Source organism: Physeter macrocephalus, chromosome 18 (assembly GCF_002837175.3).
Source record: "Physeter macrocephalus isolate SW-GA chromosome 18, ASM283717v5, whole genome shotgun sequence".
Taxonomy (NCBI): domain Eukaryota; kingdom Metazoa; phylum Chordata; class Mammalia; order Artiodactyla; family Physeteridae; genus Physeter; species Physeter macrocephalus.
In genome coordinates, this window is record NC_041231.1 from 7,530,719 (window position 1) to 7,554,261 (window position 23,543).

At 54.9% G+C, this 23,543-nt stretch overlaps 1 protein-coding gene across 1 annotated transcript; it reads right to left on the reverse strand.

Moving 5' to 3' along the window:
- Window positions 1-18: 18 nt before the first annotated feature.
- On the reverse strand, window positions 19-17,704 carry TMEM43 (transmembrane protein 43). Its single transcript, XM_055079578.1, has 13 exons — window positions 17,600-17,704; window positions 15,764-15,913; window positions 14,878-15,012; window positions 14,240-14,334; window positions 13,414-13,463; window positions 13,040-13,042; window positions 10,897-10,966; window positions 10,079-10,149; window positions 6,990-7,111; window positions 6,652-6,726; window positions 6,080-6,181; window positions 4,598-4,715; window positions 19-1,889 (listed from the first exon to the last, which is right to left on the reverse strand). Exons 1-13 carry the CDS (start codon window positions 17,702-17,704, stop codon window positions 1,687-1,689), a joined length of 1,299 nt encoding a protein of 432 aa, XP_054935553.1. The 3' UTR covers window positions 19-1,686.
- Window positions 17,705-23,543: the final 5,839 nt, after the last annotated feature.

Here is a 23,543-nt window from a genome sequence, read left to right on the forward strand (position 1 = left end):
TACAAGTTTCATCATGATTTCCCGAAGGCTTGAAATATTTCTTAACATGATTTTGGTCTTTAAGAACACTTGAAATTGGCAGTAATTTAAAATCTGTACCAGAAAAATATTACACAAACCAAATATCAAGGATTTTGTATTTAGCAATCATCTCGTCACTGTGCTTTCCAAAAGCATCTTTAAGAGTTGAGAGATCGAAGAAACTGTTCACTTAACAAGCAACAGTGAACACTATTTCAGTCCTTAAACCCAGATAACTCATCGCTGGGGCTGGCTGTTTTGAACATGAAAAATCTCAGTTTATACCACAAATGCCCCAGGACAACGAGAGAGATTATTAGCTCTTGAGTTTCATAAGTTCTAAGCCCTATTCAGCTACCAAATACTTGCTCCACTAAAGCAGCCACTCCCAGCAAGACACAACAATTTCCAAATAGTTAAAAGATAAAGGACACACAAGTCTTTTTAAGACATCAATGTTACAACATACTTTATCTTTCAAAGGGTGCTGAGAGTAGTTGGGAAACTTAAACTCTGTGAATTAAATAAGCATGGGTAGATTTGATTTAGGAATAAAGCTGTGGACACTGAACACATAAATCACCCAGAAGCAGCCACTTGAGGCCCAGATGCTAATGTCAAAAGCACACCTGTGATGAACAGAGCCAGGCCGGAGAGCTTTCAAATCTGCAGCCTCTGACGCCTGATTTTGGTTGGTGGGTGGGGTGTCACCACGAAGAAGCCCACTTAGGATAACTGACTAAAAACTCAAAATCATCTTCAAGAAAATCTGGGTTTTGATGCCAGAGAATGAAAGGAAATGCCTTTCTCTCCCGGATAGAGACCCCCATCTCCTCCCAGAGGGAAAACAAGCCTTTTGCTAACACTGGTTTCAAAGCACCTGAAGCTTTGAAAAGCTTCTCAGGGACCCAGAATACAGACAGGTAACTTTCTCAACCAGGTAAGTAACAGCCCCACTGAACTTCCTGTGCTCTGAACTACCTTCAACTGACAGATGAAAGGGGGGTTTTTCTGTAACAGTCAGACGTAAACCATTCAGGAGGTGTTTGTTTTCTAGATCTGACTTGAAACCGCCCCCTCTTAAGGCAGGTCGGGGAGCTACATGCAGAGAAATGAAGTGGCAAGAGACAACCAGGCCTGTGGGGGTCCTACATGCCACAAAGATTCTGCCAAATGCTAACGTGCGTGCAAAGCCCAACAAACGTCCACCTTCCTCATCACCACACCCCCTGGTTCTCTTAAGTACTGAATCAAGCTCCGTGCGCAGAGTGGGTTTGTGGCGCCCCTGCCGCCCTGTCCTGGGACGCGGGCACGTTGGTGGCTGTGGTGGAGCCTGGCACCATCCCCACGTCTGAGTGTCACCACCGCGGCTGACATCAGCTAAGTGAAACACGCGAGTGACCGCACGGCCCCAAGAGAAGGAAAGGAAACAAGCAGGAGGGCGCGTGTCACGCTGCCGGACAGGAGCCGCCTCCTGCCACCAAAGCTGCCCGCTGGCAAGAAGGGGTGTGAAGCGCTAACTGATGGACGCCAACCCGACACCCATGTGCACTGCCAAGGCTGCCACCTGAGTGGGGCGTGTGCGGAATCCAAGACCGACGTGGGTTTGGGGGAGGGGATGACCTGGGTCCCGAGGCGCAGGCAGTGTCCAGCCGGAGCCCCGGCTCACTCCAACTTTTTGGCCGGTACCCGTGTCCGAGCAACGATGACGGGCACCAGGGCCAGGCAGCTGATGACAAGCGCCCACAGAGGCCGGTAGAAGAGCCAGCCAGCGGCCACGGTGAGCAAGGTCAGTGAGGTGGCCACACAGAAGGCAAAGGCCTTCAGGCCGATGTTGACCAGGTCTCGGAAGATGGGGAACCAGTCCACTGTGGGGAAGAGAGAGGTAGTGAAGCTTCCCAGGCCCCCGTGCTCTGCTGTTCTCCCCGCCGCGCCAGCCAGCAGCCTGTCTCTGGACCAGGTGGGGAGGAAGAGGAAGCGGTGGGGGGGCATGTGGCCTGAGGGAGCTGGGAGGTCACACGAGGAGGAGCCCTGCTCCCGACTGCAGCCCGTCCCAGCCCCAGGCAGGGCGCGTGGTCGTGCTCTGAGACCTCGTGTGCTGAGGGCAGAACAGAGACTCTCTGGGGATGGTGGCGAGAACCTGGCTGCTGCCCCTCACAAAGCAGGCTGGGCCAAACCCCCCGGGGGGCCTATTTGGGCCCCTCAGTCCTTCCTGGAGGAGCCTGTTCGGTCACCCAAGCCGTTACCAGTTACCTGTGCGCCCAGCTCCATGGAGGGGCTGAGGGGACTCAACGGGCCCGAGCCACCCACCTCGAGGACCCTGCAGTCTACCGCCCAACGTGATACAGTCTCGGATCCATCAATCCTTGTGGAATTACCCGTCCTTGGCCTCCTGACCTCTGCAGGCAGGCGTTCCATAGCCATCATCCACTGCGGGGGGGTCTGCACTCAGTGCCCATGGGCCAGGGATCTGGTGCTGCTGGGTGTGCACGGCCGGCCCGGGTGTCTGCTGTGACGGCAGGGCCCCCACTCGGCCCCTACAAGCACGCGTCACGTTTGGGCACTGACCGTGGGACCATACGTCGCACCACACCCCGCCCACCCTGTAAGGCCGGTACTGCTTTTTTTAAACATTTTTTTAAAATTAATTTATTATTTTTGGCTGCATTGGGTATTCGTTGCTGCGCACAGGCTTTCTCTAGTTGCTGCGAGCGGGGGCTACTCTTCACTGCAGTGCGTGGGCTTTGTGGGCTTCTCACTGCAGTGGCTGCTCTTGTTGCAGAGCACGGGCTCCAGGCATACAGGCTTCAGTAGTTGTGGCACGCGGGCTCAGCAGCTGTGGCACATGGGCTCTAGAGCGCAGGCTCAGTAGTTGTGGTGCACGGGCTTAGTTGCTCCGCAGCATAAGCTGGTACTGCTCTTAACCTCAGTTCACCCACAAGATCACTGAGGCCTGGGAGTTACACTTACAGCTAGAAGGTGGCATAACCAGGATTTAAACTTAAGACTGTCTGCGTGGGACTTCCCTGGTGGCGCAGCGGTTAAGAATCCACCTGCCAATGCAGGGGACAAGGATTCGAGCCCTGGTCTGGGAAGACCCCACATGCCATGGAGAAACTAAGCCCGTGCACTACAACTACTGAGCCTGCGCTCTAGAGTCCGTGAGCCACAACTACTGAGCTCGCGTGCCACAACTACTGAAGCCCGTGCACCTAGAGCCCGTGCTCTGCAACAAGAGAAGCCACCGCAATAAGAAGCCTGCGCACTGCAGTGAAGAGTAGCCCCCGCTTGCAGCAACTAGAGAAAGCCTGTGCACAGCAACGAAGACCCAATGCAGCCAAAAATAAAAAAAAATAAAAAAAAAAAAAAAGACTGTCTGAGTGCAGAGCCTCAGGTCTTAGTCTCTGCGCTAAGCCCAGACAGAGAGGACAGCGACCTTGTCCGTACTGTTGGCCGCGTGGCCTCCGGGGCCCAGAGCAGTGTCCTCTGCACAGCAGGCACTCAGAAAGTGCTCATCACAGGAGTGGAGGTGTGAACGGGCGCCCTGCACTGCAGCTTCCCGAGTCCCTCCTCTGCACTGTCCCTCTGTGCTCTCATGTCTGTTCTGACTCTGGAGGATCAGCCTTCCAGTGTGGAGAGAACCAGTCGGAGAGTCAAAGGAGGGCCCTCTGAGACAAACTTGACGATGGTGGAACTGGGCTCTGAGAGGGAAACAGCCTGTCCAAGGTCACAGCCACGATGGACTTAACGATTGTGCCCAAGATGCGGTTGCCTTTCTGAGCACAGTTCAGCTGTCCAAGGGAAGCAGCCCTCCTTTCCCTTCACCTCAGTTTTCCCAGCTATAAAATGATCTGACAGTCTGCATGTACTGCAGCCGGACTCTCCCCAGATGGAGAGGGTAAGTGGGGGACGGGTTTCCGGGCCCAGAGACGGTGGACAGAACCATCTCACTGGACGGGGCGTCCCCCGAGAAGCCCCATCCTCCTGGAGAGCGGCCAAGGCCCAGCACTCAATCACCCCGGGCACTCAGTCCTCCTGAGTCAGGCTGGGCCGCTCGGGAATCTCTGGGGCTCAAGCGGGCCAATCTCGGGCCATGGGCAGCCCGGCACGCTCTCCCTTGCGCTCCAGACTTGCCATCAGCCGTGCCAAGTCTAGCCCAGGATTCGGGGTGGGGGTGAAGCATTAACGGTTCCTGAGTGTTTCCTATTTGCCAAACATTTCACAGAACTCTGCAAATTAGGTGTGAGAAAACTGAAGCCGGGCCAGGAAAGGAATCCAGAGCTCTGTTCAGGCCTGGCACGGGCTGGCCAGCCTCCTCAGCACGGCTATTCGGTTGTGCGATGAAGGGGTGAAGGGCTGAGGGGATGGGCGGGTGGACAGAGCAGGGTAACCGCAGCCTCGGGGGTCGGCATCCGGCCGGTCTTACCCTGGAAGCATCCTGACCGGCATCCTGCTTCCCCTGCTCACCCGTTCCAAAGCCTTCTGGGGGCACAGGATGGGCTGAGTGCACCCCACCAGGCTGGAAGGGAGAGCGGCGGCGGGAGAGGCCAAGGAGGCCCAGCCTCTCCCCACCTACCCAGAGTGTAGAGGATCCGCGTCATGAGGTTGAGGCCCACAAACATGGCTACCCAGCCGGCCGCCCGCAGGCCCCACGTCTTCATGGAGTTGCTCCTCTGTTCTCGACGAAACACCTCCTGCAGGACAAGCGGGGAGGGGCCGTCACATCTCAGCTCCGGGGGGTCACCAGCCTACCCAGTCGGCAGGGCCAGAGCCGAGGGGCCCGGGCTGACCCAGGACCCACTGCGTTTCTGGACAGACGAGAGGGAGGAAAGGGCACCACTCGGGCCTACGTGCCTCGCCCACCTGGCAGCACAGAGCAGGCAGGTTTGGGCCCTCAGATCACAGCTCGCCTCCTCCAAGAGCCGCCAGCCCACCGTCTCACCGAATAAACCTGACCCTCCTGCCGCAGCAGCACCTTCCGGGGTCATCTGTCCCCACGCGGCGTCAAGCCACGAGCCCCAGCACTCCTCTCTGGGGGGCAGCTCTGAGACCGGGGCCCCACCTGCGGGAGGCTGGAGCCCCGGGACAGAGGCCTGGGCTGGGCCTCCTAATTCTAGAAACTCCCTGGGTCCCTGAAAGCTGCCTGAGAAAGTGTGACTCACAGTCGCCAGGCTGTGAGGGGCCAGCCCTGCCTTGAGGTTGGTAACTGGCTCCTGGGCCGCAGCCTGACCACACCCTCGTCCCAAGCTCAAGAAGGAGAAGGCACAGCCCAGCGCCGCCTGGACAGGGGGCCGAAGAGAGGGGACGACAGCTGAAGGCCCAATATGCGGGTCAAAAGGTCACAGCTAAGCCCTGCCCCCTGCCCACTACCTTAACCTTCCAAACCCTTATGGGTTGAGAAGGCAGGTTCAGAACGGCCCTCCACGGATATACTGTGCTCATCAACAACGTACAAGCGCATTTTCTGCTGAGAAGGATTTCCTGCCCGCAGAGGAGAGGCTAACTTCTAAGGCAGGCACTGAACTAATGGCACGTCTTTGCACCCCTTCTCCTCGGGGGCTTGGGTGAGGCGTGACCCCGTTTCACGGATGGGGTGGGTGCCCTGGTCTCTCTGGAGGCACCCGCCCTCACTCGGCTGGTCCTGGGGCCGCGCAGCTCAACCCCTTCACCCCAGCTCACACTCAGCCTTCACGGGCCTCTGCCCGCCCCTCCCTGGGTAGGGCCACCCGGCGTCCTGGCCCCGACCAGGAGAGTCCTGGCCTGCCAGCGCGACTGACTGGCCCCTTCTCTTCACTTGGGACTCAGCAAAAACGTCCCCTGCTGCCCGCTGCCACAGGAGGTTGCTGTCTCCATGTCTGTGAGCTCAGCGTCTGCCCCTCACACCAGGCTGCAGGGGCTCTGCCCACTGCTCCCCGCTTCAGGGACACGGGCCGCACACACAGGGAGACCTAACCCCTTCTGCAGCTTTCTCTTGCCTCGGCGCCTGGGTCTGCCTCCGTGGTGGCAGTCTGTGACATGCCACTGGAGGTGAGAGCGCAGGTGCACGGTGGCCACTCACCTCTGCTGAGATGTCCCCGTGGTGCAGGAGCAGCAAGGTGTCCCCGGACTTGGTGGAGTATGGGACCAGCTGGTCACCCCGCTGCCGGGCAATCACGGTGACCTGGTCAGAGAATTCAGGCTTAGAGCTGCGGGGCCACCACCCGCGGGCCCAGCTCCCCTCCTCACCGTGTGCCAATGAGACAGCGAGCAGGGACACCCACGCCACCCCGAGTCTCTGCCTCCACGTGGGCCCGGGGGCCGGCGGCTCCCACTTTGCCACTCCATCCGAAGCTCCAGGGAGGACCCCGTGCAGAAGCGTGTGTCAGGGCTGAGCAGGGGCTGGGGCCGGGGTGACGGGGTCAGGAACGCGGGACTGAGTCTCTACAGAGCAGAAGCCGGGGCTGGGGGCATAGTGGCTACACGTGATTGGAAGAACCTCAACGGGCCCAGCACCGCGCTCTCAGCCCGGGGCCCATGGACGTGCACAGGGCACGTGTGCACACGGGGGCCGGGGGGCGCCCATAGCCCTCGCTTGGGCCCCAGCGTCTGCGCCCAGGAAGGCCCCCCAAGTCGGCCCGGGAAGCTGATTACCACGTGAGCTGGGCCCAGGTCGGGGTCATCGCCGCTCAGCCCTGCGTAGGAAAACGAGACGCGCAGGTCTCCGACCTGGGGTGGAAGAGAAGCAAGTGAGGGAGGCGGGAGCCGTCAGCTGGGCCCATGGCGCACCCCACTCCCATGACCTCTGCCCTTGCCCAGCTGGCCCCATCACCCGGAAAGCCTCTCCCCTCCAATTTCACTGGCCGAGTGTAGCTGTGATTCACCGGAACCGGACCAGAGTCTGAAGCTGGGCTCTGAGTCCCGCGCGCTGTTGGGGACGGGACTCTGGGGCCCTGACCTCTGCCATCTGAGCGCCCAAGCCCGCTGGGTACCTCGGGGTACTTGGGGTTTTCACTGTGGTAGAAATAGTCCCCCCGGCGAATGATGTCCACGTGTGGGTCCTCCAGCTTGGACAGGCTCAGTGGCTTAAAGTTGTCCACTTTGTCAATGAGGCCTGAGAGAGGCAGGCAGTTAGAAACTGCTGAGTCCACTGTAGCTCCTGGCTGCAAACACTCAGCCTGACGGCCTTTCCAAGCACCCTCACAAGCTCAGCCATGTGGCCACCTCCTGGCTCGCCCCCTGGGGACCCCACACACCCGGGGCGTCCACACACGCTATCTCCCACCCAGAGGCCCTCCTCCGACTCCATCCTTCCGCAATGCCAGCCCCCTTCAGTCTTCAGCTCCTCCAGGAAGCCTTCCCTGTCCCCTCTTCCCCATCAGTCAGACTGACCACAGCTCTGGAAGGGCCTTAGCCTGGCAGCCACTCCACCTTGGGTCTGGTCATCTGTGTCCAGGCCTGGCTTCCCTGCTGCAGCAACAGCACGAGGCTGGGGCTGGCTGGCATGGCTGGCACCAGCTGAGCACCAGAGCAGACAGCAGACAAGCCAGACCGTGGCTCACGCAGTCCCTCCCCCGTCCCCCTGGCTATCTGCCACCTAAGTGTCTTCTCTCCCTCCTTCCTGGGTCAGCCCCAGGGACTGAGACCCAGGGACAGAGCCCCAGGAGTTTCTGCGGCCAGTGGTGCTACCCTGTCCCTTGCAAGCCTCTCTTTAGAGTCCCTTCGGAGCCTATGATGAACCAGACACCCCCGGGTACAGGGCTGAGTGCCAGTGGGGCTCAGAAGTGGAGTCCTGGGGCCTTCTCTGCGCTGCCGGCTCCAGGGCTGCCAAGGAAGGGCTCTCAGCTATGCCTGGTCAGCCCGATAAGGACGCAGCACCTGGCAGCTGCTCCCTGGTATGGGTTTCAGGAGGGCTTCTACATGGTTCCCCACCTCCTGGGGACACACCTGCCCTCTGGCCTCAGCCCGAAGTATGATGCTGGAAAAGCCCCAGCTGACCCCATGCCCAGGACAGCAGGGGACCCCTTTAAGCATCTGAGGGCTGAGTGCTAGGGCCCCGGCTCCTGGGAGGCGGCCAGGTGGAAGTGCAGGGCCCCGGGTCGATGCTGGCTCATCTAAAGGGGCCTGAGACTCACCCGCCGAGAGGAAAAACCTGCCGATTTGAACGAAGGGGGCTGTTGCAGTGAATGAATCCACGGCCATCGCACTGTGGGAGAGGGGGAGCTGCTGGTGAAGGAGGGCGCTGGGCAGGCACTGCTTGGGTCCCTGTGGGTTGTGCTGGGCAGGGTCCCAACCCAGAGGGCTCCTGCACATCCAGCCCAGCCCCACAGTCTGGTGTTTCCCCCCCTGCCTCAGCCTCTGCCCGGGAGGAGCAGCCTCCTCCAGCCTCCTGTCCCCCAGAGCTTCCTACCCTCTTGCCTGGACCCCCCCAGCATGTCCCATCCTGCCCCCCAGCCTTCAGATGGCCCTTCCACGGACTTCACACCCTCCTGACCCTTCCCAGCCTGGCTAGCACCCAAACCCCACTGTGCACATTCAAGGACCTCCCTGGCCCAGCCCAGCGTCACGCCTGTCTTGCCACCCCCATCCCTGCCCCTGAGCTAACCTTCCTCTGCCGGAACCCCCGCGGGGCCGGGTCAAACGCTGCTGCCTCCTGAAAGCCCCTGCTGACTGTTCTCCCACCCACGCCAACCGCTGACGACCCCTCCAGGCACTCAGTCCAGCTTTACACCCATGACCTGTTTGAGGGGAGGTCGCCTGGGGCCAGGGGTGTCAGGTCTCGCCTCTGTTCCAGGTGCCCAGCACAGGACCTGGCCTCGGAACCCTGTCCCACATTTTCATCAGCTCACGAGACAGAAGCAACTCAATTCCATTACTCAGATGAGGAAGCTGAGGCTGGGCACCTGCTAGTGGCCGACCAGGCTACGCTCAGGCCTGGGGACCCAGCTCTCACCTGGGGTTTTTGTGGCCAATCTCTCGGTCAAAGTTTCTGCTGCTGACGATTTCCGACCTCCATTCAGTGTCTGTTTCAGGCGGAGGGAACAACGCAGAAGCCACGGTAAACCTCAGGTGTGATGCCCACTGGCCCCATGTCCTCTTATCCAAGCCTGCGACCACTCGGGAGCCAAAGCGGCGGCTACTGGAGCCTCGCTGGATGGATGGGAGAGCAGGGCTCTGAGGACCAGCACCCAGGGAGCCTGATGCTTGGTGAGGACAGAGACCACAGGTGTGCAGGGAGGTACCCTGTCAGCCCGCAGGCCCGGGGCCCGGAACTCACTGTAGGAGTACCGCTTCTCTGTCTTCACCTGCCCGTCCTCTGTGTACTCCCTGCAGAGAAAGCACAGGCAGCACCAGAGTCAGCCCATCACTCCCGAGGCATCCCCATCTCTAAGCATGTCCGGCTGGAAGCAACCTCGGGGCTCCCAGGCCAGACTCCCCAGATGGAGCAGGCTTGCTCCACACCAGCCCAGAAACAGGGTGCTCCCTGGCAAACAGCCAGGTCCAGGCCTCAAAGGCGCTCACTAGAGAAGAGCTTTCTCATCCTGAGCTGAAACCGGCCTCCCCTGGCTTGTGTCCCAGCCCTGCCCGGTGGGCTCAGCGATCTGCAAGCACCCTCTGCTCTGTGACAGCCCTGTAGAGGCCCCTGAGGCTTCCCTGCCCCAGACTGAGCCACCTGGGCTCCCCGAGTCCCCTCTCCACCCTCACTCTTAGTACATGTGGTCGATGAGAGCCTGCCTGGGGCTCCCTTCTCTGGCCTGCCGGCTCCAGGGCGGCCAAGGACAGGCTCTCAGCTCTGCCTGGTCAGCCCGATAAGGACGCAGCACCTGGCAGCTGCTCCCTGGTATGGGTTTCAGGAGGGCTTCTACATGGTTCCCCACCTCCTGGGGACACACCTGCCCTCTGGCCTCAGCCCGAAGTATGATGCTGGAAAAGCCCCAGCTGACCCCATGCCCAGGACAGCAGGGGACCCCTTTAAGCATCTGAGGGCTGAGTGCTAGGGCCCCGGCTCCTGGGAGGCGGCCAGGTGGAAGTGCAGGGCCCCGGGTCGATGCTGGCTCATCTAAAGGGGCCTGAGACTCACCCGCCGAGAGGAAAAACCTGCCGATTTGAACGAAGGGGGCTGTTGCAGTGAATGAATCCACGGCCATCGCACTGTGGGAGAGGGGGAGCTGCTGGTGAAGGAGGGCGCTGGGCAGGCACTGCTTGGGTCCCTGTGGGTTGTGCTGGGCAGGGTCCCAACCCAGAGGGCTCCTGCACATCCAGCCCAGCCCCACAGTCTGGTGTTTCCCCCCCTGCCTCAGCCTCTGCCCGGGAGGAGCAGCCTCCTCCAGCCTCCTGTCCCCCAGAGCTTCCTACCCTCTTGCCTGGACCCCCCCAGCATGTCCCATCCTGCCCCCCAGCCTTCAGATGGCCCTTCCACGGACTTCACACCCTCCTGACCCTTCCCAGCCTGGCTAGCACCCAAACCCCACTGTGCACATTCAAGGACCTCCCTGGCCCAGCCCAGCGTCACGCCTGTCTTGCCACCCCCATCCCTGCCCCTGAGCTAACCTTCCTCTGCCGGAACCCCCGCGGGGCCGGGTCAAACGCTGCTGCCTCCTGAAAGCCCCTGCTGACTGTTCTCCCACCCACGCCAACCGCTGACGACCCCTCCAGGCACTCAGTCCAGCTTTACACCCATGACCTGTTTGAGGGGAGGTCGCCTGGGGCCAGGGGTGTCAGGTCTCGCCTCTGTTCCAGGTGCCCAGCACAGGACCTGGCCTCGGAACCCTGTCCCACATTTTCATCAGCTCACGAGACAGAAGCAACTCAATTCCATTACTCAGATGAGGAAGCTGAGGCTGGGCACCTGCTAGTGGCCGACCAGGCTACGCTCAGGCCTGGGGACCCAGCTCTCACCTGGGGTTTTTGTGGCCAATCTCTCGGTCAAAGTTTCTGCTGCTGACGATTTCCGACCTCCATTCAGTGTCTGTTTCAGGCGGAGGGAACAACGCAGAAGCCACGGTAAACCTCAGGTGTGATGCCCACTGGCCCCATGTCCTCTTATCCAAGCCTGCGACCACTCGGGAGCCAAAGCGGCGGCTACTGGAGCCTCGCTGGATGGATGGGAGAGCAGGGCTCTGAGGACCAGCACCCAGGGAGCCTGATGCTTGGTGAGGACAGAGACCACAGGTGTGCAGGGAGGTACCCTGTCAGCCCGCAGGCCCGGGGCCCGGAACTCACTGTAGGAGTACCGCTTCTCTGTCTTCACCTGCCCGTCCTCTGTGTACTCCCTGCAGAGAAAGCACAGGCAGCACCAGAGTCAGCCCATCACTCCCGAGGCATCCCCATCTCTAAGCATGTCCGGCTGGAAGCAACCTCGGGGCTCCCAGGCCAGACTCCCCAGATGGAGCAGGCTTGCTCCACACCAGCCCAGAAACAGGGTGCTCCCTGGCAAACAGCCAGGTCCAGGCCTCAAAGGCGCTCACTAGAGAAGAGCTTTCTCATCCTGAGCTGAAACCGGCCTCCCCTGGCTTGTGTCCCAGCCCTGCCCGGTGGGCTCAGCGATCTGCAAGCACCCTCTGCTCTGTGACAGCCCTGTAGAGGCCCCTGAGGCTTCCCTGCCCCAGACTGAGCCACCTGGGCTCCCCGAGTCCCCTCTCCACCCTCACTCTTAGTACATGTGGTCGATGAGAGCCTGCCTGGGGCTCCTGTTAGATCTGATAGCACGTGACCCAGGAGCCCCCACCGCCGCCCCGCACACCACGGAAGAGAAGATGGGACACAACTTGGCACAGGTCCGTCTGAGCCTGAGCTGGGGCAGCCCTGGACAACTTCCCCATTAGGGAGATAACCAAGCCCGCTTTCTCCTCCGAGCCCCCCGCAGGAGATTCCTGCCACCTCCAAACAAGACCATCAGCCAGTAAGTGGGGGATAATTCGACACTTCTCCAATAGGAAGATTTTATACTTTAAATTTCAGAAGTCTCAAAGTGAGCGCCACCTGCACGTCACCCTAATCCCCGTGCCTCGTTCAGCCCCAGCCAACTCTTCGCCCGCCGGCCCCTCACCTGGACTCCTCGGTTTCCACCCATTGGTACATCTCCACGTGCCGCCGCAGCTTCACAGCCGGGAGGTGGACCCCGTAGTTTGGATCAGACAAGAGCTTCAGACAGAATCAAACAAACAAGGAGGAGAAACAGGTCCAGAGGGCAGAAGAGCACAGAGAACTCTGCGGCTGCTCACATGGGGAGACGAGGGAAGCTGCCCGTCCCGAGTGCTGAACCTGCAAGCCTGTGATGCGAGCCGCACGCTCAGCTCAGGCTGCTCCGCCCAAGGGTGCGGTGCCCACAAAGCGTGTCCGGTGTTCAGACAGAAGACCTGGCACCAGACACACAAACCCATCATCACTGCTAAAGCGCCTCTTTGTGAGGCTCTTGCCTCGGGCCAGAGACGGTGCCGGGAGGGTAGCTACTGACTCCCACTCACAGTCCGGTGTTCCCCCCCCTGCCTCAGCCTCTGCCCGGGAGGAGCAGCCTCCTCCAGCCTCCTGTCCCCCAGAGCTTCCTACCCTCTTGCCTGGACCCCCCCAGCATGTCCCATCCTGCCCCCCAGCCTTCAGATGGCCCTTCCACGGACTTCACACCCTCCTGACCCTTCCCAGCCTGGCTAGCACCCAAACCCCACTGTGCACATTCAAGGACCTCCCTGGCCCAGCCCAGCGTCACGCCTGTCTTGCCACCCCCATCCCTGCCCCTGAGCTAACCTTCCTCTGCCGGAACCCCCGCGGGGCCGGGTCAAACGCTGCTGCCTCCTGAAAGCCCCTGCTGACTGTTCTCCCACCCACGCCAACCGCTGACGACCCCTCCAGGCACTCAGTCCAGCTTTACACCCATGACCTGTTTGAGGGGAGGTCGCCTGGGGCCAGGGGTGTCAGGTCTCGCCTCTGTTCCAGGTGCCCAGCACAGGACCTGGCCTCGGAACCCTGTCCCACATTTTCATCAGCTCACGAGACAGAAGCAACTCAATTCCATTACTCAGATGAGGAAGCTGAGGCTGGGCACCTGCTAGTGGCCGACCAGGCTACGCTCAGGCCTGGGGACCCAGCTCTCACCTGGGGTTTTTGTGGCCAATCTCTCGGTCAAAGTTTCTGCTGCTGACGATTTCCGACCTCCATTCAGTGTCTGTTTCAGGCGGAGGGAACAACGCAGAAGCCACGGTAAACCTCAGGTGTGATGCCCACTGGCCCCATGTCCTCTTATCCAAGCCTGCGACCACTCGGGAGCCAAAGCGGCGGCTACTGGAGCCTCGCTGGATGGATGGGAGAGCAGGGCTCTGAGGACCAGCACCCAGGGAGCCTGATGCTTGGTGAGGACAGAGACCACAGGTGTGCAGGGAGGTGCCCTGTCAGCCCGCAGGCCCGGGGCCCGGAACTCACTGTAGGAGTACCGCTTCTCTGTCTTCACCTGCCCGTCCTCTGTGTACTCCCTGCAGAGAAAGCACAGGCAGCACCAGAGTCAGCCCATCACTCCCGAGGCATCCCCATCTCTAAGCATGTCCGGCTGGAAGCAACCTCGGGGCTCCCAGGCCAGACTCCCCAGATGGAGCAGGCTTGCTCCACACCAGCCCAGAAACAGGGTGCTCCCTGGCAAACAGCCAGGTCCAGGCCTCAAAGGCGCTCACTAGAGAAGAGCTTTCTCATCCTGAGCTGAAACCGGCCTCCCCTGGCTTGTGTCCCAGCCCTGCCCGGTGGGCTCAGCGATCTGCAAGCACCCTCTGCTCTGTGACAGCCCTGTAGAGGCCCCTGAGGCTTCCCTGCCCCAGACTGAGCCACCTGGGCTCCCCGAGTCCCCTCTCCACCCTCACTCTTAGTACATGTGGTCGATGAGAGCCTGCCTGGGGCTCCTGTTAGATCTGATAGCACGTGACCCAGGAGCCCCCACCGCCGCCCCGCACACCACGGAAGAGAAGATGGGACACAACTTGGCACAGGTCCGTCTGAGCCTGAGCTGGGGCAGCCCTGGACAACTTCCCCATTAGGGAGATAACCAAGCCCGCTTTCTCCTCCGAGCCCCCCGCAGGAGATTCCTGCCACCTCCAAACAAGACCATCAGCCAGTAAGTGGGGGATAATTCGACACTTCTCCAATAGGAAGATTTTATACTTTAAATTTCAGAAGTCTCAAAGTGAGCGCCACCTGCACGTCACCCTAATCCCCGTGCCTCGTTCAGCCCCAGCCAACTCTTCGCCCGCCGGCCCCTCACCTGGACTCCTCGGTTTCCACCCATTGGTACATCTCCACGTGCCGCCGCAGCTTCACAGCCGGGAGGTGGACCCCGTAGTTTGGATCAGACAAGAGCTTCAGACAGAATCAAACAAACAAGGAGGAGAAACAGGTCCAGAGGGCAGAAGAGCACAGAGAACTCTGCGGCTGCTCACATGGGGAGACGAGGGAAGCTGCCCGTCCCGAGTGCTGAACCTGCAAGCCTGTGATGCGAGCCGCACGCTCAGCTCAGGCTGCTCCGCCCAAGGGTGCGGTGCCCACAAAGCGTGTCCGGTGTTCAGACAGAAGACCTGGCACCAGACACACAAACCCATCATCACTGCTAAAGCGCCTCTTTGTGAGGCTCTTGCCTCGGGCCAGAGACGGTGCCGGGAGGGTAGCTACTGACTCCCACTCAGTCTTCAGAACCGGCACCTGATCTGTTACAATTATTCTCCCCATTTGACAGAGGGAGACACTGAGACTCAGGAAAGACAGGTCCACACAGCTGCTGAGAGATACAGCAGCAGTCACACCAACTGTCCCTGTCTCCAAGGGCCACGCTTTCAAATCCTACATCAGACAATATGCTGCGATGTGCCCCGGCCTCACCGGGTCAGCAACCACCACCAAGCCTACCTTGGACGTCCGCAGGGCCCCGGGGATGTGCACCAGCCTCCCCTCATTCTCCGGAGCCACACTGTGGATGCTGTCGGGGGTCACCACCAGCGAGAGTCCCTCAGCCAGCAAGGTCGCCATCTTCACCGTGCGGCCCTGTGCACAGCGGGGAGTGAGGATTTCAACCACCGGACACAGCTGTGCCCTCTGCCCTGGGCAAGAGGGACCCAGGACGTGGGCTCTCCCAGGAAGGCCACCCAGCACCCATCTCAGCACCGCCCGTGCCGGGAAGAGATGCTGCTTCTTCTGCCCTGCCTTCTCCTCCCCTCCCCTCCTGCTCCACCTGGGGCGATCGCACACCTGTTCAAATCATGTGACCCAGGCCTCAGCAACCACATCCTGGGTCCACTGGCCACAGGCAGCGGTTCGGTTCAGAGAGAGGACTGAGGCCACTGAAGGATCTCCCTGCAACTTTTGCTAAACGGATTTAGAAAGAGATGGTTCCTCTTTTCCCTGGGGTTGCTAAGCTGCTTAGATGTGACCCTGGAGTTACGGGGCCACCTTTGCCACCACAAAGGAAGAGCGTGCCAAAGAAACATCCACAACAGAGAAAAATGGGCAAGAGATGGAGAAATGGAGATTCCTAGTGACCCACCATGAACGCCTGGATGCAACCATGCCTGAAACTGATGCTACCCAGGATTGCAGGTGTGTGAACAGATCCATGCCTCCTCCTGCTTACATCAGTCGTGAGGTGGGTCACAAAAGAAAGAACTCTGATTAATTCAGCTCCTGCCCCCATAAAATCTAGACCCTTATGACCATATCCAGCCTCCGAATTCACAGCCTTTGCTCCCTGATACTGCAGGGACCCTCATTCTGCACAGAGGGACCCCGAACATCGTACCTCATTGGTAAAAATTAAGTAGAAGGAGAGCAGGAAGGTCATGAGACCCACAAACATTCCACCCGAGGTCTCGCTCAGCCGCTCCAGGAAGCCTGGTTGGGACTTGGTTGTAATTCTGACATGTTCTTTCCTGTTACTCATACTGGAATACTGAAAAAAAAGACATTAAAAAAAAAGAAAGAAAGAAAATTGGTTTTCAAAAAATAAATTGAATTTCGCTATTTATTTATACTGGTTTTTTTGGTTGTTTTTTTTTTGTGGTACGCGGGCCTCTCACTGTTGTGGCCTCTCCCATTGCGGAGCACAGGCTCCGGAAGCACAGGCTCAGCGGCCATGGCTCACGGCCCCAGCCGCTCCACGGCATGTGGGATCTTCCCAGACCGGGGCACGAACCTGCGTCCACTGCATCGGCAGGCGGATTCTCAACCACTGCCCCACCAGGGAAGCCCTATACTGTTTTTTTTTTTTTTTTGGCTGCGTTGGGTCTTGGTTGCTGCGCGCGGGCTTTCTCTAGTTGCGGCGAGCAGGGGCTACTCTTCGTTGTGGCGCGCGGGCTTCTCATTGCGGTGGCTTCTCTTGTTGCGGAGCATGGGCTCTAGGCGCAAGGGCTTCAGTAGTTGTGGCTCGTGGGCTCAGTAGTTGTGGCTTGAGGGCTGTAGAGCACAGGCTCACTAGTTGTGGTGCACGGGCTTAGTTGCTCTGCGGTATGTGGGATCTTCCTGGACCAGGGCTCGAACCTGTGTCCCCTGCATTGGCAGGTGGATTCTTAAGCACTGGGCCACCAGGGAAGTCCTATTTATACTCAGTTTTTATTGAGTTTTAATTCTATATGTTAAAAATGCACAGACCAGGTGTTTGGTTTTGACAAGTGCATACCCCATGTGTCAAGACACAGAACACAACTATCCCCCAGAAAGCTCCTTGTGCCCCTTTCCTGACAATACTCCCTTCTCCCCACCGCCCAGAGGTAACAACGATTTGAATCCATATCACTACGGATTAGTTTTGCCTCTTCTAGAACCTGGTATGAATGGAATCACCACACAGCATCAACTCCTTCTCTCCAGATTCTACGACTCAGTGTAATGCTTTTGAGGATCATCTATGTCACGGTATCCGTAGTCTGTTTCTTTTAACGGCCAAGGAGAATTCCACCCACAAGCATATCACTTCTGTTGATTCACTCACCAGTGGATGGATACCTTGGTTGTTTCCAGTTCCTAGCTATTATGAACAATGCTTCTGTGAACACTCATGTACAAGTTGGTGAAATAACGTTTATATTTTAAGGCAGGACACGAAAATTTAAACATAAAATTCTCTCTGTTTGGGCCTCTTCTCTCTCTCCCTAACATGCAGTCTGCATCTGCATTACACTAACCAGACCTTCTCAAAGACAGGAGCGCCTGCTCGACTGTAAGGGCCATTTCTTCCCCTTTCTTCTGATGCTAGCCATGTAACTTCTTAAAAGAACAGCGTTCTTTCCCAGCCCTGCAGGGGGTCATGGTGACTTGCTGCTCGCTTTGTACACGTACCTACTTGGACTATGTATCCTTGGTGAACTTTATGTAGATCAGTATGTCATTTTCATTTACGATCCTTTGTCCCAAAAATGTACATGACTATGCCTTCCACCTCTAGCAGGCGAAACAGTTCTCAGAGCTTCTGAGAGTCTGGGTCTCAGAAGTCCTGGGTCATAATCCTGTTTGGCTCAAATAAAATGCCCTTTTTTCTTCGTCACTTGATTGTTAGTTGAACTTTCGTGGACATTTGCTTGGCGTAGGTGGTGGGATATCAGAGACAGACAGCAGAGGACACCTGGAGTCCACCCCAAACGGGTGCTCGGTACCAGTACAGGCCCTTGGAGCCCCACTCCTCCGTACTCCTCAGGCACTTTGGTGGGTTCTCCTGGTACCTGGACAGCACTGCTTTAAATGACATCCTGAGTTTTACGTGAGCTGTTTTTCTTGGGACTTGGAGTCCTAAGGGGGTACTGGAACATCTCCTAGGCAGGGACCTCGGAGGAGCTTTGGAGTGAACGGGGTTCTCTGGTCTCTTTTAAAAATTGACTTAAATTGGAAAGATTATGTATATATGGTCTGAACAAACTGCTAGTGAAATGAGAGACTGAGCATGCTCAGCTCCGAAGTAAAGGGACACCTGCTCCTTCCAGCCACGAGCCGTTCTCAGGCGACTGAAAACCGGGGGAAGTGTCTGGGGATCAAGTCTCCGAACGTGCCGCGGTCGCACGGGGAGTCCACCGCAACCACTGAGTAAGCTCTGCTCGCCACGTGCGCATCATAAAGGCTGATTGCCCTGTGCCCTGAGCATCCACGGTGGTTTTAGACTGTCGGAGGGAGAAGCCAAGACGCCTGAGAGTCAAGCTGACACAATGGGAAGCCCTTAGGGAGACAGACACACATTTGATCCATCAAACTGCCCTCAGAAAGTTGTTCAGATCCCATCTGAATTGGGCTGCCAGATTAATAATGGGAAACAGTGCTCAAAGGCCGAACAGCCCCCTGATGGGCAGCCACTCTGGCTGGCTTCATGAAGAAACCAATGCTTTTGCAAACACTTATCTTAACTCTTAAATGGCCAGGATGGAGCTCTTCTGACATTCCAACACTGTAGAGAAAGCTGGCTTGATAAAACATCTTTTCAAAATTCTGACCCTGAGAGAACAAAAGTATTCCTAGGAGAAAGCCCGAAGTTACAACTCTTATCATGTCCCTGAAATGTAAACACAGCCCACATTGCCTGAGTCTACAACCTTGGCTTAATAGCCTCTAAAACTGGGAAACAAAACGGGGGGGCGGCGCACAGTGTGTGCAAAGAGGAGGCCGTTGTGAAACTCAAGCAGGAAAACCAGGAGACTTCTGTCCGTGTCTGGCTGGATATGTGCATGTCTGCATGTATGTATGATCCAAATGGTATTATCAACATTAATTGGTAAAAGAGGTTTACTTAATTGACTTAAAAGTAAATGCATACAAATCAAATATTTCTAAATGTAATTAAACTAGCCCGAATTTTTAAAGGATCCCATAATCTAGGCTTAATCTTTAATGAATGAAAATGAGTCAGAATTGATGGTTTAATTAATACAGACATGTCTTTAGAGTCAAACGTTAAGTGTAATACTTTAACTGTACCTAGATTTACTGAAAGTTAATAAGCTCATGTTATCTCTGTTATAAAATTTGTCAAAAAGAAAATTAACTTGGTATGATAATATTTTCATAAGTAATAAATAAGTTTTGGGGTGAACTCTTTAAGAATAATTTTGTTTTATGGTATGCCTACCTAAAAACAGTTTCTCCAGATTTTTGGTGACTTGAAACTTTAGCGTTCTGCTAAATTAAGTCAAATGATGGAATTCACTGAATGTCTAGATCATTTTCTTAATAAGAAATACTGAAACATTAATTGTTAAAGAAGTCTATGTTTACCTACTTTGATCTCTTATTACAGAGAGATTAAATATGTTTGAGACTATTAGTAAATATATTCTGTGCTTTGTGGAAGACTGAACTATAGAGTGGCATACATTTCTAAAAATTAATTTTAAAAAGGGAACCCTGAGAAAAGAGCTTTATGCATGGCCAGGACTTACTAAGATCAGATTGAATTTAATTAAATGAATGAAATTTAATATTAAAGGTGAAATGGTGAAAACTAGAGTTTGTTTTTTTCTGTTAAGAGGACAAAGTTTTCTTGAAATATTGATCTGCTTTTTTTTTTTTTTTTTTTTGTGGTATGCGGGCCTCCCTCTGTTGTGGCCTCTCCCGTTGCGAAGCACAGGCTCCGGACGCGCAGGCTCAGCGGCCACGGCTCACGGGCCCAGCCGCTCCGCGGCATGTGGGATCCTCCCATACCGGGGCGCGAACCCGGTTCCCCTGCATCGGCAGGCGGACGCGCAACCACTGCGCCACCAGGGAAGCCCTGATCTGCTTTTGATAACAGACTGTAAAGTTTCTTTACCTCTTAAGTAATCTGCTGTAACTTTCTGTATTTGCTTTTGAAATCTTTTATTATCACTTTGGTTAAGTGAATAAATATTGTTTCACAGTGACTTATGATTCTACTTAGCCAAACATTTAAAACCTCTTGGTATCATTCACAAACTTCCTCAAATCAAATTCTAAATGAAGTTCTTTTGGCCTCTAGCTAATTTTGGGAAGCTTCAGAAGGCCCCTAAACAGCTCAAAGAGAAACATTTAAACTAATTAGGCTCATTTGGTATGTTAAATTACATAGGAAACATTGTCAAATGAGTAATGATAAATCTTGTTAGGTTATATTATATGGCTAAATATATTACTATAAATATTCTAGAAATTATATGAAGTTCCTAAAATTTGAAATGTCCTGGTATGTTGTCAGTCATGATTTACAGTATCTTAAAATGTTGTATGCCACAGAAATAGCCAAATTTCCTTGATAACTACACTGTAATCAGGTCTTTAACCACGCTTTTAAGTCTTCTGTCATTTACACACAGTTACGCCTATAAAATAACTGATGCTTTTACAAAAATGTTTGCAGATGACTTGCTGTTATGCTCCCAAATTAAATTAGACTCAGTAGCAAAAGGACCTCCTCCTTGTATGAGGGCTATTTCAGCCACGGCTCTCACATAAAGCCACTGAAGAAGCAGTAATGGGGTCTCCTTTAACTATTTATGTCCCACACTCGGATGAGTTTCTTCTGAACTCTCACCACCCTCAGCACTATTCTGTAAGCCAGCTAGCTTCCTATGAAGCATCGTTGCTTTATGCTACCTTGGTTCCACGTAATAACCTTAACCCTGCAACTCTGCTTCCAGCATCACAGGAAGAAAACACCATGACTGCATTTTGTTAACCAATTATCTTCTTGCTTCCAGGAAGCCCATATCTATAATGCTGATCCAATTTAATTTATAGATGGTCCTACTTAAGGGATGAGCACAGACATTACCGAGCTGGATACGCAGTAAGGCCCACAGTAGACATAATTGAAAACTTTTACTTACCAGGAACAAAATCAGCACAAGCTGAATTAACTGCCTTAACTCTAGCTAAAGACCAGGTAACACGTATTTATACTGACAGTCACCATGCCTCTGGAGTGACACACGACTCTGGAATGTTATGGAAACAATGAGGTTTTTAAGCTCTTCAGGACAACCTAATAAAAAAATGGGAAACAGGTTGCAGAGTTGTTGTTATACGACTGCCAAAACGGTTAGCAATTATTGAAACCGTAATTTTCAATAATTTTCAGTTTTCACCTACACCAGGCATTCCAAATCCGACAGCATGGAAGCTAGAGGAAATCAGCTCGCTGACACTCCCGCCCATGAGGCAGCTTTAAACACTCATCCTATCCAGCCTCCAGCACGGCCACTGCTCTCGGTTAACCCTGCTAACCCAGTAAAAGATTTCCTCCTACAGGCTCAAGAAATTGCCACTAAAGAAGAGAAACAAATATGGCCACAAAAAGGGGAATCCTGACCCCACCACAGAAATACGATTTAGACCTGATTGAAAAAACACCACCTAGTGTCTGGAGCACAACTGCCAGCACTCCAGCAGGCACCCCCTTTAACTCACTGTGCGCCTGAGAAAACGGTTTCTGGGGAAAACAGTATTCTTAGAAACTTGCCTCCACGGTGGTTCAAGGGAAACGTTACATTATTGTCAGGGTCTCACTGAGGCACTTAGAAAACAATCGGTAACTAACTCTTTTTACAGCGAGCTCCCAGAAAACCCTAAAGGTCCTGGATTATAACCTAATGATTTTGTTTATTGGAAAGGACATCAAGTAAATGATTCTTTGCAGCCACAAGGGGAAGAACCTTATCCGTTACTGTTAACTAATCCACGCTCAGCCAAACCAAAAGACATTAATTCATGGATTCACGTCTCTCGTTCTAAAGAGACCCCTCCACCTAAATGGACTTCGACCCCTGTCTCTAACACCCTGCTTCAACTAAGACGAGCACCAAGATAGGACGAGGGGACGACAGCAGCAGACAGCAGACCCAAGAGTCCAGACCAGGCCTGCGAGACCCATCCTACCAGTTCAACTGTACTCTTTACCAAATGTCTGTCAAAATTGACAGTTAACTGTTTTACTTCTAGCTATGCTTTTGCCCCAGTGTTTAAGATGCAAGGAAAATTCCTTAGTACAGCTGTTGCAAAGTACAGCTACTGGAGGCAAATTTAACCGATCGGTGGATCTGTCATCCAACTCTTCAGACAATACAAGGCCGACACAGGCCCTCATAACTCCTGTCATTGACTTTTCAGAGGTTCCCAAAATTACCACTTAACTTAGATCAACCTCCCTCTGGCCTAACCTTTCAGGTCCAAATTTTCTAATGTACTAATGTGTCCATGCCTTGTCTGACACTACACTACCCTCAGTCCTTAGAGACCAGACACAACTTACGCTAGTACCCACACCCCAGCCACCCCCCACCCCAAGCTCCATCTCTTACTTAACTTACAAATGTCTTGAAGAGAAAAACACAAGGAACTTGTGCCCGCAACTCCCCCGTGTCAAATACCATACAGACAGCTTTGGGAAAGCCTGCAAGAACGACCATGGTTTAATACCGTGTTAGCAAAACTTCCAATCGATGCGGCTATTCATGAGAGCTCTCTGGGAGGGAACACTTGCATCCCCAGGTTTTATCTTCTTATATGGTATTGGAATTGACACACCTACCCAAGGATGGGCACATAGATGCCTTAACAGCTGGCAGCTAAAAGGCTTATGTCTGTTGGGCATTATGTTACCCCACTGTCTATACAATGAGGCAGATGAACCTCCTTTTTCTCTCCATGACAGAGTCAAGAAATCCATGTTAGCAGGATATCAAGATATCTGGTGGCAAAGGCTTTTGGGAATCTTGAGTCCTAGGGCAGGAATATACGTAAACAGAGATACGCTCAGAAATCTATCAGGCACCATTGGTCAAAGAGCCATAGAGACTGCAAGCAGCATTGCAGCCCAACAGACATCCCTAAGTTCCTTAGCCCATGTAGTATTAGATAACAGTGCTGCCTTAGAAAACGTTATAATCTATAAAATGTTTCCCCATCAGCACACACCTCTATGTTTGTTTACTCTATAGGATTAACTTACTCAATTCTGAAGTTTCTACAACGGGAAAGTGATGTTGCAAAATCAAATAGCTCTTGATTTTTAACACCACCCTGCAAGGAAGAGCTTGTGCTATAACCCAGACTAAATGTTGCGTTTCCATACCGGATGAGTCCTCTAATACAACTCATTTAACTGCTTACATACCAAGTACAATTTCTGCACTGAAGGATCCCCTTCCTAGTCCAGGTGAAATCTCAGGGAAATGGCTCAACTCTGTGGATTCTTGGCTTAAAGCTCTGCTTGTGACTTTGTTATTGGCGTTGGCTTTATTGATTTCATTTACAGAGTAATAATCTCTTGTGCCTCTTGTATATTCAAAACTCCAGGGACTCCCCTGGTGGCGCAGTGGTTGAGAATCCGCCTGCCAATGCAGGGGACACAGGTTCATTCCCTGGCCTGGGAAGATACCACATGCCACGGAGCAACTAAGCCCATGCACCACAACCGCTGAGCCTGTGCTCTAGGGCCCACCTGCCACACCTACCGAGCCCGCGTGCTGCAACTACTGAAGCCCGCATGCCTAGAGCCCGTGCTCTGCAACGAGAAGCCACCACAATGTGAAGCCCGCCCACCGCAACAGAGTAGCCCCCGCTCGCCGCAACTAGAGAAAGCCCACGTGCAG